This window comes from Ambystoma mexicanum, chromosome 6p (assembly GCF_040938575.1).
Source record: "Ambystoma mexicanum isolate Mex_15411 chromosome 6p, UKY_AmexF1_1, whole genome shotgun sequence".
NCBI classification, from domain to species: domain Eukaryota; kingdom Metazoa; phylum Chordata; class Amphibia; order Caudata; family Ambystomatidae; genus Ambystoma; species Ambystoma mexicanum.
The window spans coordinates 853,831,792-853,846,056 of record NC_090935.1 but is presented as its reverse complement, the minus strand read 5'-3'; the positions used below and the strand labels follow the sequence as shown (position 1 = coordinate 853,846,056).

The 14,265-nt window shown below is 43.2% G+C and overlaps 1 protein-coding gene across 6 annotated transcripts in view; it reads left to right on the top strand.

Annotated features, from left to right (window-relative positions):
- EFNA5 (ephrin A5) overlaps positions 1 to 14,020 on the top strand; it is a 447,049-nt gene extending 433,029 nt beyond the window's left edge. For 4 of the 6 annotated variants that reach the window (XM_069625471.1, XM_069625470.1, XM_069625472.1 and 1 more), the window contains 2 exons: positions 1,062 to 1,187; positions 9,610 to 14,020. In XM_069625471.1, the coding sequence (XP_069481572.1) occupies positions 1,062 to 1,187; positions 9,610 to 9,731 (248 nt within the window). In that variant the 3' untranslated portion in view covers positions 9,732 to 14,020. The remainder of the gene's footprint in view (positions 1 to 1,061; positions 1,188 to 9,609) is intronic. The other 2 variants (XM_069625475.1, XM_069625473.1) reach the window with 1 other exon arrangement.
- The last annotated feature ends 245 nt before the right edge of the window (positions 14,021 to 14,265 follow it).

Genomic DNA, 14,265 nt, shown 5'->3' with positions numbered 1-14,265 from the left:
AGGGAGATTCCACTGTGTTCTGTAGGCATCACCTTTACAGATTAGTTTTCCAAGTAGACATGTAATACAGAGTTCCTGTAATGAGCCCATTCGAGGATATTGAACTTTTGAACTAGTACTGAGGAAGCCATGCAGACAGCCAGAAAGAGAGAAACACACTACAGTCGAGCACATCTCTCCTGCCAGATCTTACAAACACAATAGGTTAGTAAGAAAAATAGCTGAAAAGATGACACAGACCCAGGCACATGAAATGGCCTCCAATTAATTGCCCGCCATGTCCAGCCCCACGTGTGGCTGTTGAAAAGATAAACTAGAGTAGTGTTTTGGATAGCCAGTACCCAGACAAGGGGGAATATTAAATTCTACTCCAAATATGTGACATTAGGTAGGATCTATAAACCTGCCGTCGTTATCCACCATAGCAACTTACCGTTCTAATGGAGCCCAGGCTTCTGATCTCTCCCAATTATAATTCCTGGACAAATATGATCTCGTTATCTTTTGTATTAACAACGTGGTGACACCAGGATATGGACATCCAGTGGCATTCTGGTTATCAAACACAAGTATGATCTGTTGCAGCAGCACTTGCACACATTGCGTGGTGGCTAATATTCACCCCGTTTCCATTTCTGAATTTTAATGGATTGCGGGTTTCACTGAATTATTTTGTAATCATCACTTTACACCCAAGATCAATGGCAAATTTATGTGCAATTGTTTGCAAAACAGCGAGAACAGGTTTTCAATATTAGATACACCTTTTAGTGAATTTCTTCAAATCACATCTAGATTACTTAAAAATACAAATTAACTCAAAGATGTCATTTTGACCTATACAATACATACACATTTCACTCGAAAATTTGGTAGAGTATAGATTAGTATAATTTAGGCACAACTTGAATAAAGTACATTTCAAATGTGCATGTGGTAGGATTTGTGTCCCCCAAACCCTCCCCTTTCTAACCATGCATGTTCAGTGTTTGCTACCCCTTCTTCCGCATCTTTTTACTGCCATGCTTGCATGCTCTTACTCCTTCCCTTCCCCCCTCCAGATGTTTCCACGACATTCCCTCGAGACATTGGAGGAGGGACCGAGAACGAGCGAGGAGGACCTGCATGGCAGCGGGAAAGAGGCGGAGGGGCCGGAACACCCCTAAGTGTGACTATGCGCTCGCCAGGTAGGGAGACGTTATTGGGCTGGATTCCATAATCTGGATGCGTCGCTGCACATGTGGGCGTAACATTTACCCATATGTAGTACATCCAAATTTGGCAGGAACTCAAAAGTCTCACCCACATGGCGAATTACCACTAAAAGTAATAACATGTGAAAGGTGACTTGTTATAGAAAAACAAAAAAATATTTGGCAATGTTACAGAGGGATGTTCAGTGATCTGCCTGGAATACCAATGCGCGGCACAGTTCAATGGCATTCAAAAGATATTCCTCCAGTTTTATATTGAAATGATTGAAATTTTCCAAGCCTGGTGTCAGAATTTTTGGATTTTCTCTAAGAGCCCAATATGCTCTCAAAAACTGGAAAAGGACCTGGACCTACTATGTCCTGGCAGATCACTGCATTTAGAAGAACCACCCACTTTTAAGACTTTTATCAATTTGATGTGTAGTGTGCACAGCTTCACATTTCCGCCACATGTCAACTTTTCATTCCATCCACTGCGATCTCCTTTCTGGCCACCAGCCAATCAATGAGAAAAGTAATCCACAGATCTCTCATTACAGCCTAAATTGCCTAACTGGTGCTGTGGGCGTGAGGAGGAGGGAAAAGCAACTTCTCCTCAAAACGATACTGACAGTTTCCTCACTGCAGTTATACATTTATGGACTGAGTCCATTGGTGCAACAGGCTCGAAGTGTAAAGCTGGTTCATGGTGCATGCCATATCATGTCATTTTCACCATAAGCGCGAGCCTGCACTCAGTGCGTTTCAGTGCTGTGCCACACCTAGTATCTGCTAGTTTGTGTGTGTAGTTGTGTGTGTGCTGAATATTAATGCATAGTTAGTGTGTGACCATTATTCCAGTCGGTCCCACTTTGTGTTCCAAATATTTCTCTTTGTTGACCTGGGGCCATTCATAAAGCCTGTCGCTGGATTCCCACTCCCTCAGCCAATTTGGATTTTGAAAATGCTCCACAATCCCCTGAAGATAAGAGCTGGAAATATTGTGTTTTCTTTGCAGATGTGTAGAAGACCTCTTTATGGATGCTCTTCATTGATCTTGAGGCATTGTTTTCAATGCTTCTTCGTCTTCTTCTTCTTCTTTAGGTAACTCCAAAAACCTGAGCTTGCGATTTCCATCTAACTAGATGATGTTCGCCAAGAATATGCACCAATCAGCCAACCATCACAACTAGATCTGATCCCACTCTCACGCACAAACAGACGAAGGAAACTATGCTGTTTATCCTCCACCCCTCTTTTCCAACAGAACAAATCTGTTGACCCCCGTACAACCACCCCAGTGCCACTCATCCTAACTCTGAGCAATTCCCTCTGCACGTGAAACCTCACACAATCCAACATATAGTGAGTCACCGTCTCCGGGCAACCTCTTGCAAAGAATGCAGCCCATTGTGCCAGCCCTCTAAAGCACATGAGTCGCAGTGCAGGTACGCAGCGGGGAACAACTGTATTTGGGTGGATGACTTTGCTCATGCTGCCTTTAGCAGTGTAGAACAGCAGTGCTTTCTGCTGCCCTCGGAAGAAGATGTGTCTGCAGTGCTATGCTGGACCACAGCGCATGTTTTACAGGATCATCTCGCATGTGTTCACGTTTGTTGATTGAAAATCGGGGCTCAAGTTCAAGGAACACGCGGGTATGTGGCATCTGCCCACTTTTTCAGAGGGCGTTTGTGTTTTCGAGGACTTTTTAAAAAATTACAATGTGCTGCACTTACTTGAGCTAAGCAGTGCCAAGGCCGGGGTAGCGAGGATTTAAGGCCACAAGACCACACAGTCCCTGATCATGTATCCACAAAATGCCTCCTGTTGGCATTGTGTCTTTGGTTCAAAAAGTGTGGACCTTTAAAACTCAGGCAGCAAAGTGCTAGGAAAAGCTTATTGCAGGCATTTGTCCTGTGCCCTTTCTTCAACTGGCAACGACAAATTGAATGACATTTCCATATTTCAATTCATCTCTTGGACGCAATATACAAAATTCCATAGAACTCTTAAAAAGAAAATACATGGCATGCTGATTGGGATCGTTTCTTACATTGCAAGTGAAACAGTCTTCAAATATATATTTATTTGTATATATTATGTTATGTAGAAATATAAATACCAAATGACCATCGTAATACAAAGAATAAAGTAGGATCATTTAAAATGTCCACTTTGACATACAGCAAAAAAAGCAAATACCATTGGTTGCCTGCTCTAATATTCAATCTGCATGGATATCTGTGTTATATCTACTTTAGTTCATCTATACATGTGATGCACATGTATTGGTGTGTGTGTGTGTGTGTTGACGAGTACATATCTGCACTATGTATATGTTGCTTCTTCCCTTGCTCACTCAGCGTATACTTGAGCATGAGTGGCTCAAGTATACGCTGTGTGTGTGTGTGTGTTGACGAGTACATATCTGCACTATGTATATGTTGCTTCTTCCCTTGCTCACTCAGCGTATACTTGAGCATGAGTGGCGCCCTTCTACGCACACCCGAGCCTGGAAAGGCATATTCAGCAGATACATATCTGGGTAGATTTCCCTTGCAGCCTCATGTTTTAGAAGCCTACGTATGTGCATTCCTTAATTATTGTCATCTGTTTTTTTTCACAACTCTGAATTCTCTTTTTTTTGTCTGGGAGAAAACTATTCTGCTTTTCACTAGTTGATAGCGGGATGTATTTCTAACAAATGATGAGGACATACATTGTCCTCATGCTCCCTATGGATTATATATTCCTTGTGGGTGAAGCATATATAGGGTATAATTGACCTGAGGGTAGTCAGTGATACCTGATGGGCATTGGTGTGCCCAGGCAGATTCACTGCTGTGAAGCAAGGTGCCCGCAATTGGCGGGCAGGGGAAATGATTGGGCAGTGGCAGGCCCATTTTCAAGGGCACTCCTTATGAAGACGAAACAACTCACGAGTGCGCTTACCCCTGTGGCCGTTCCCCTGTCTGTGCTTGGTCTACGGCTGCAGACTATCTACAGGCGAAGGTGCAGTCATTCTAGTGATCTTTTCAAGCATCTGGCGGCATTGTTCTGTACCCAAATGTGAGTGTTTCTATTATTTTGTGATATTTCCATCTTCTAAACTTAGGGAGGAAGTGTCTTTTCAGTGACGAGCCCTTTACTGGCCGTCACTGCAGATATGCCCGATGCCCTCATTTGTGGGATGGCTGACTTCAGCCCCCAAGCTCTGTGGGGTCAGGCTAACCAGAGCATAAGAAAGTGTTGGGAACCCACCCGGCACTTGAATACGCATGGAGGAGCAGACTGCAGGTCTTTTGCAGCTGTAGCCAGCCCCCCCACTTCCCTGCCCTCGCGACTTTGTGCCCAAGAAGTTCTGAGGATTGGCCACAACGAGCATATGAAGTGAAGAGGACACGAAGCATTTTTCTGAAACAGATGCTAAACACACCAAGAGTAAGACAAATCACAGAGGAAGAGTTTTCTTTTCTTGTTAGGGTGACGCGTGGACGACCAATATTTAAGGCTTCTCTTATTGCTGTTCTGTACATGATTTAGGACTGTGAACCCCTCCCCCATCTACAAAGACTAGGAGAAATCCCGCTCAGGAATAGAATCTGATGGTACAAAAGGCTTGAAACCCATCAAAAGATAGCAATCAGATTGGACAGATTCAGACCTATGATCTGTTTCCTTACTGTTGTAAGCGCATGAGCTGCTGTCAAAGTAATGAACGGAATCACTGCAAAGCCAACAAATAGCCTGCAGCCACTGGCCACTGCTTGAAACGACCACAACAACACTTAACTTTAGCAGCTTTATTTAAAGAAGAGCGGGGCTGTAAATTGGGAACCTGTTTTTTTTTTCATACGTACCAGAACACTTAAGCTAAAGGGAAATAGTTTAGGCCAATAGGCTGAGGTGGTTATGGCCGAAGATTGGGATTGGCGTAACAGTACACTCGCCAGTTCCAGTACTGGCATGTCACTTTCCGCCTCACGTCCATCTGCACTGTATTATGTAAGCAGTATTTCTAAATGTGCAATATGATTGTTTCAGCAACATTTCATATAAGATCTCAGGACTGGATATTGAAAGAACGTCCTTGATTTTGATCCTTTAAGCTGTTGTCCAAGGCCTGAGTTTGTTAATTGTTCAGTTCATCCACAAAAGGATCAAAGTGAAACCACCAAAAAGCCTATTTGTTGTACTGTTGTAAAACCCTTTTAAGGTTACTACATACACTATAATATACCTAAGATTCGATCTACCGGAAATTACCTGACCTAGATTATTTGGTGACGTGATCAAAAAAGTAGTACTGAGTTTTCCAGGAATGCTGAGGCCATGCTGCCAAGAACCACCAATTGCAGAGGTGAAGGTAGGGCATGTCCTGAGGGGAAAGGCCCACCCTCTCTTCCGCAGAGCCCAACCTGTCATTCTTGTAACAAACAGCACACAAGGCCGGCCCCATGCCCAGGTGCATACTGTGCACTCCCTCTCAGTCATGACGTTTGCTTCTCGCTGCAGTTTCTTTGCTCTAATAGTTGTTTGTACCCGATATAAGGCTATTAATTCATCCAAGGGGTGGCTCATCGCGCCTTAAATGAACTTTGTATGTATTGGTGAATTTGTTCCACATTCGTGTTAGAAGCCCTGCTGCGCCTTGATGCTCTGATTGACTTCTTGGCAGGAAATAAAATGCACCGTTTCTTCCAAAGGGATTGTACGTAGATTAATTCCCTTCCTTATAAGATGCAAATACAGCATTTCTGGGCCTCTGGAGTCCAGAGCAATTGGAGATACATGCCACCATGTTTGATAACTTCTCTCAATCTAATAACATTGGAGACCGCTGGACATGGCAATCCTGTTAGACTTTCTTTTGTCAGGCGGATGAGAGAATCTTCCACACTGCTGTAACTCGGTTCTATGTTGGTGTCGTGCTCTGCAGGAGTAGGACCAACATTGCAAATACTGGTCCTTGATCTCTCTAATAATGCCTAGTTCCTCCGATGCAGGGAGTTTCCATTGCCTGCTGCTGCTGCTGTGCTCTTAGATCTGTCTCCCACAGGTGGAAAATGACATGGGAGCCAGAATATATGGGCTGTCCAGGAATCCTGCCCAGGCGTTTAACCTTTTTTTGACAGTTCTTCAGGCACTGATTGGGAGTTTCGTGTATTGCATAGAATTATCTTTTTAGCTTCAAGCAGCCAGTACAGTTTAGCCACACCAGCCAGACATGCTGTCACCAGGGAAAGTTTAGACTAAGGCAAGCAGTTGCACCCTGAAAGTGTTTAAGGTGATGAGTTAGAAAGCTTGGTAAGTGGTCTATCATAATAGTCTACCTTTGGGTACCTCTCAGCTGAGGCCCCGGTGCTGCCAGGGGATCTTGTCATAACTGGGACATTCCTTCAAGGGAGCACATCAGAGAAAAACAGACTGTGGGCATTTCCTCTATTTGAGAGATCATCGAATGTTTATCTGATTGAAAACTGTTTGTTACTAAGATAGGAAGCAGACCTAATGCCATAAGGACTATGACTAGCAATCATTATGCTCATAAAAGATAAGCAGCTCAGTATTGTTCATTCCACTTGAGAAAATCTGATTGCAACTTACTATAAATAACTGAGAAGCACAAAAGCATAAGTGACCATACTTGTTTGCTTGCCTCAGTAAGTAGCATATTACTAGGGTCATTAGTGGAGGTAAGAAAATGCATGTTGTAGGATACATGTTGCCAGTGGGTGTACGTATGCATTAAATCACATGCGGATGGTCAAGGCTAACCTTAAAGAAACCCCACAAGTGAATGGATGTCAGTGAAAGGCAAAAGGGAGAACAGCAACCATCTAAAGATAATTGGCCAAATGATCCACTGGCTAGGTTGGAAATACTTCATTCAGTAATACGGGAAAGCAGGATGTTATGACCGACAGTGTCCATGCATAAGACCGATGTTGCAAAGCTAATCTCTGACGCAGGTGAAGCTAGCCAGGAGCATCATCAGAACAATTGATTGCAATCCATGGTCTGTAGCCATCTTAAAAGTGGCCCAGAAAAAGATTGGATTAAATGTCGATTTGGAGCTGATAGATAGCAGGCCTTTCACGACAAGGATATGCCGCTTAGAAATTGGTTGGAGGATTACTATGTTTCCCGGGACCAGGGAAAGCTTTTTCAGAAGGGGTGCAGCCCTTGTTCTTTTGATTCATTTGGGGAGCAACCCTTAAAGCAAATATTTCATTATTAGACTAGGCAGTGCCAGAAGTTCAATGTCTAAAATCTTCTTTTGCCCGGTGGCCCGGGCAAGCATCTTCTGTAGAGCCAGGACTGAGGCTCTGATTAAGCAGTGGAATTGTATCACCATTAGCGACGATAGTGAAGGGTGACCGGGTCAATGTGGAAGTACCGCCGTGAGAACCTGTTGGCTGTGGTGTAAATCTAGCCAGATCAGGCAAGACAGGAAGGCCTCATAGATAAGATTTGTATATTTGAAAATCTCTGAATGCTCATTATACCAGGGATGTCCTGTCAAGCTTCTCACACCTCTCCAGGCAGCAGACTGACAGATGTGATTGTGTAGATTGGGGGTTATGAATGTTCATGAAAAATAGTGAATTTCATGATTCCGATAAAGAAACAACCTAAGATGCATTGCTTATATATCTTTAATGTACATATAAGCACAGCACGGTATTCATAGGGCAACACATCTTGCAGTTTCCTTTAGGAATGTAGCTCAGTGGAATACCAGGCGTTTCCTGATTTAGCAGATGAAACTATGGCCACACGCAAATAAGCAATCACCAAAGGCACCTGGCCTGTGTAGTTTCATTCGAAGATGAAAACGAGGGTATGGTTAAGCATGTACGCAGGTGAAAGTTTATGCACTGCACCTTGGCCCAGGGGCGACTAAGCATGGAGGAATCAGACCTAGGTGTGAAGAAATGGGCACTATGAACGGGAGCCCTACAATAAATTGCTGAAAGATCTGACCACGTCATTGGATTATTGGTTGGGGAGTATTATACCCTAGACTCAAGTGAACCAACATCCATCCACCTCTGTTGTGCATATGTATAACGTATAAGCTGGCTAATTCTACATTCCCTCTGAAAGAAATAAAAGGAGTCATGCCTGACTTATAAACGTCCATTTGTCTTATGAATACATCGGCTCCCATTTTAACCATGCACTATCCAGGCTCAATGAAAAAGAATCCCTTTGAGCCAGTGTCCCATGCCTGCGGCACTTTGGGGTTTCCTTTCGTTTAGGTATTACTTCAGCAGGGAGAATCCGTGAACTGCCAAGCGCTCATCTGTATCAGCCGTCCTCACATGTCTATTGCACTTACACAACACATGTTCCCAACACTTCCTCATTCTGCATCGATTTCCACCGACAACACCTTATGGAAGAAAACGAATGTACTCAGCAAGAATACTTCTCACAATGGATCCTGCTCACCCCAACCCCATCCCCCTGTCTCTAGGACGGCACTGCCTTTCTCTCTCTGGCTTTAAGTTGTACTTTGTTACACCAAAATGAACATTCCTACAGGAAGCGTTGAGGTGCACATTTGGATGTCTCACCCTTGAGGCATTGTCTTGTGTTGTAGGGCAGTTACTGGAGCGCAATAGCCACGAGGGTCTGTCCACAGAACAGGATAAACATAATGACAGCTGCGAGTACAGGGAAGGGAAATACTTCCTTTGCTCCTTTGGCCTTTACAGTTGTGTGTGTGTGTGTCTTTCTGCATGTGTGCATCTGTGTGCACGTGATCCATGCTCAAGTGGATACCCTGCTCTGCTGTGCAAAAATTGTGCCATGGACCGTGTATATGTATGGAAGTCAGTCAGTTATTTGGTCAGCTTGATTGCTCAGATGGGCTAACTGACTACTCTGAGGGCACCTGTCTGGGTTTCAGGTCGAAGTCCAGACCAAGGGTTCTAACCCTTGAATTCCTGAACATTCATGTTTCATGTGTGTCCATTCCGGCACGGAAGGTGCTTTTTGCTACAATACCATTTCAGATTGTATTTGTGGTCAGAAGTATGTTTGGTATGGTTTGCTCATTGTGACTTTCCTATCATCTGTGTAACATTGTATTTCTATCTCCAATTCTAAGAAGGTTGTTTGTTTTTCACACGATTATGAAAAACTGAAACAGTTCAATAATCCAATAGCCGTATTTCACATGCACGTTATTTTCATTCCCAAAATGGGGAACTTTAAAATTTTTTGAAAAGTAACCTACTTATTCAGAATTTAAGTAAATATGACAAAGGGCAGTCTGAAATGCAAACTTCGATATGCAGAATTCTATATCTGAAAGCACTCTGGCTGCAAGCCATCCACCCACACAATTTCTGTGAACGTCAAACATCATTGAAATGAATACTGTCTTTTGTTTTTTCTTGAACAGATGATACCGTTCACGAGCCAGCTGAGCCGTCCCGTGGTGAGAATGCGGCACAGACAGCCCGGATACCCAGTCGACTATTGACGTCCTTTCTGTTTCTTCTGGCGACGTATGTGACGTTATAGCACAGTACACTGCAATAACCTATCAAAGAAAAACACCAGGATCTCGGAACATCACAGATCCTCCCACCCCCTAACTGCTTAGCCCAAGAAGGGGACTTTTTATTGTTTTTTGCCGATGTCAAACTGTCTTTTTTTTCTCCTGTATTTTCAATCCAAACAGACCATGAATTTGGGAGGAAAAACTAGATCAACCTGCAGCCTTTAGCCCAAAACCTTTTTTGACGCTCCAAGAATGAAAGGACTTCAAGCGCACATGCCAAATTCTTATAGTGACACCTGTGATTCTTATTTTCCTGTGCCGTCTCCTCTAGGCAATTACACCCTTACACTCACTGTGTTTTCTGTATGTGGACATAAAAGTAGGGTGACACATTCAGCAATCGTTGAAAGGTAAACGAACTGGGCGACGGACATGGAAGGGACTTGCCGGCCCGTCCAGTAGGCAGGCCTTCTCATTCGGTGCTACCGTTCAAGCAAGGCATCATGCCGCCTTGCCAGGACTGGATGGAAGACATTAAGAAAGACAAATATTGTTACAGAGTTTCTTGTGGGAGTACCTGTAAATGAAGCCAGCTTCTGAGGGCGGAGCCTTGCTATATACATATCTGCCTTTCTGCGACCTTTCAGCGAACTGGACAAAAAAACTGGTGCTCCACCAGTAAAAAGGCTCTGTCATAACAAAATTAAATAAAAATATATTTGAAAATTGTCACCAAATGTCTCCAAAACAGGCAAGCAAGCCCCGGAAAGGACAAACAAGGGTTGGTTGGGGGAAGTGGGAAAGATGTGGAGAGCTGAATGTGGATATGTCTTTTTTTCTAAGCGGGGTAGCGCGCACCAGATACATTGCTTTCAGATCACGTATCACAGTGTTACATTTTGTTTCTCATGCTGTTTAATCTTAAAGAACCGTTTTGTGAATAAAGTGACCTTCTTCAGCAGTTTGCTGTGCAGCGGGTAGATGATGGCATGGCCCTGGTGAGGGTGGTTGTTTGCTATGGATACCAGAGGCAGGTACATTTGTTGCACTGGTGGAATTAGTAGGTGCCCAAACAACACATTTTGGAAAACAACAAGCAAAGCAAGCTTTGGAGGTACCAAGCAATATAATTGCAATATATTACATTTATTTTTTAAGTTGTTTTTTTACTTTCAGACAATATAAAAGCCGAAAGGGCATTTTATGTGTGAAGGATGTTCAGTTAGTTGGCTCCCAAAGACTAAAACATATTTTTTTTACGAAGATCAGCAAAAATAGTGAAGGAATCATTTAGAAGTACTTTATGCTAACAATGAGTCCATAGGACTGACCAATGTCAGCATTGGAGAGTTGCTATACGTATGTTTACGAGGGCTGTGATTCGAAACAACAGCCCTTAAGATGAGAGTCATCAGCTTAGGGGTTCACAAGATATGTGACCACTTTTAGGCCTGAGGTGTGTGCCGGATTATACTGCCTTAAACTCGACAAGGCTCAGCCAGAGTCAGACCGTAGGAGGCCTCTACTGGAATGAAAGCCTTTCAGACATGTGGATTCGAACTCTATACGGTAAGGACTGCTGGGAATATTTCATGTTCACCATTATAGAGCTGCTTTCACCACGCCCGACCCCCCCCCCTCCTCTTTTTCTGGCCCTCCTTTAATTTCTATGTCACTTCCTTGCCTCGTTACATTTACAGCCTCATGATTTTATTATGCCCAAAGGTAGGGAGCAGTAAGATTGCCAGATACGAGTATCATTCCTGTGTGGATGGGTTCACAGTAGCCTCCCATCCCCCATGCTGGCTGTTTAGAGGATCCCACAAAAGCCATGAAATGTTGGTGGTTGACCTCATATGACCTTGTCATTTCTTGCACATCAGCAAAGTACACGTGTTTAATGTTTCCCTAACCCTTTAGGCACTACTCGGTCAGCAGATAAACAATACATGTACGGTATCCCCATGACACCTGCTTTGAAAACATAGGAGCTTGCGTATTACTGTATCGTCAGGCCCGACTCTATTATGCCATTATCAGATCGATAAGCTGGTGTGTGCCTACACTTGCCTGCCGTATGCTAAAGCTGTTGTGGTATTGGACTATTTCTGTTTAAAGCAGCCTAGGAAAGGAAACAACAACAGTTAATAAAGAAAGCATGTCTACATCTAGCTTTGCCTGTTGTAAGTCCACAAGTGGAATTTTCCCTGGCTATGTTGCTGTCAAGGTGGGGGGGTACATGCTTAAAAGGGAAACATAATTGAACATACGTATGATCACACAGTAATGTTTCATTCTGGGTCTGTGCATTTAAAAGGATTGCAAGTCTATTGCACAGTCACATTAACTTCCCTGACATTGTTTCTGCATCACTATTTGTGGCATGGCGGCCATTTTGCCTTTACTTGATAATGAAGTGCTGTAAGGGATTTATAACCCTGTATCAACGTTGATGATTGCCTAAGCCCCACTAGCAACCTCCAAAGTGAAATTCAAGCCCTACGTCTCCACATGGCCCCTGATAATTTAGTGACCTCGAGCAGGACTCTTCAAGCTAACAGGCAGGAGTGTCACTCGACATCTTCCCAACATCGCTGTGGTCACCTAGCAGATATCTTTATGTGTGCTTCAGCAAAATCCCAGTTGTATCATGTAAGCGTGAGAAGCAGTTTGCCGGAGCCCGGGTAGGGATTTTTCCTTATTGAAATTGCAGAGATGCTTGACTCTGATGGAGTCCAGGGCACGTTTGACAGTGCTCTTTGCACTCAGAAGTCTAAAGAGCTTTGTTCTGTCACAGCCGACGGCCTCACTCCCCTCACGCCTTTCCGAGGCCAGGCAGTCCACCCCTGCGACCTGCACATCCTGGTTGTCAAGGGCAGTGCAATCGAAAGCAGGGGAATAAGGATCAATCTGTTTAGCGGATACTGTGTATCCTGTACTAGACAAGGTAACACTTTGTGTTTGTTTAGAATATTGTTTTGTACTGTACCTTCTTGGATGGCAAAGGAAAGAGTCAAAAGCTACACAAAAATGCTTCGCTCTTTCGATCTGTATTATTAGCAACCTCTGTTGTATATAGTGTTTGATAATAAAGTATTAATTTGATTCTTATGACTTTGTAAGTGAATAAAATAGACTTTCAAGATATTAATAATTAAAAAGAAATACTGGACCGATTCTACGACAGAGCTTTGAAGCTTGAAACCTGGTCATGGCTGGAAACCGAGACACAAGTCATCGCGACACAACTGCATTACTGAAGTCATCTGTGAAGCCCGTTCCCCGTTCTCAAAATATCATAATGCCAGGACCTGAAACATTGTGACGTGCAATGAATAAATGTTCTATCCCTAAATGTCGATGGACTGGACGTCGGAGCCTTGTGTGTTTTCAGCATGTTGGTTCTAAACGAAAAATGCCTAAGGGATGTGTCACCTATTGTGTGTAGTTTCATGTTCACTTTGGTTTAGTTTTATTTTGTTTGGCTTTTCTTTTCAAATGCTGTTTTTTCCCCAATGGGGGCAAAGAGCGCTTTGTAAATGTCCATTATTGCATGTGCATGGACATTATTCCAAACCAAAAATGGAAAGAGAGAAAAGACTGTCAATCAATCATTGGAGGGATTGTTTTGGTCCCAGTGTGAAGTTCTAGTTTCCTTTGCGTCTGTTATCCAACAAAATACAGGAAGTTGTATTATATCTGTTGACTTGAAAGAGAACTGTGCTTTTATGTTGCTCTGGGGGGAAGCAATTTCTGTCCGAAGATGGGTCTATTGCTTCCTGCAAAGCATGATATACCCATTTTTTATCACAACATGTTTGTGCCCTTTCAGACATTCCTTCTATTTCCCCCGTTTCTAATGATCTGCATAGCCCCATCTTTCTCTCATTTGTTTCATTTTGAATAGCAAATTGACAGAATGGTGTCACGAGGGTGCTCCACGCATCAAATCCTCAGCTTTCCGAACGTGAGGTTTGCCTCACTGCCATTGTCTGCACAGTTTAATACATGCTGGCAAGTTGGAGGTCAACAAAGAGTCTGAAAAGTCCACTTTCCATGTTTACTCGACATCTCATTGAAGTCACTTGTGTGTACAACTGGGTATGAAAGTCCAGCTGTGTGTGGTCCTGTGCTTGTACTGCCCTGCTTTGCTGTTTCTTTGCACTTGCCGAGTGCTCTTTTGAAATGCTTACATAATATAAACTTAAAACAAAATGTACAAAAAAAATCATAAGATCTGTATTTGTATATACACGTGTCCGTACAACTATACTTAAATAAAAAAAACTAAAGATTGTCATCATTTTAATCAGTTTGGCAGTTCATCTCATTTGTTCATGGGTGTTGCTTTAAGGGTCTGTGGTTCTTATTTTCTGTACATCCTTTCTGGTAGTGCAAGTACGTGGGTGATTCACAGAGAGAGCCAAGTCAAAGTAAAAATCTTGAAGTCTTAATTTAAGCTGAAAAAAGGGATATGATGATATGATATGGCATTTGTAACGCGCCTATACACAAGTGTTTCAAAGTGCGACGAGGCAGGGGGGGGGCAAGGGG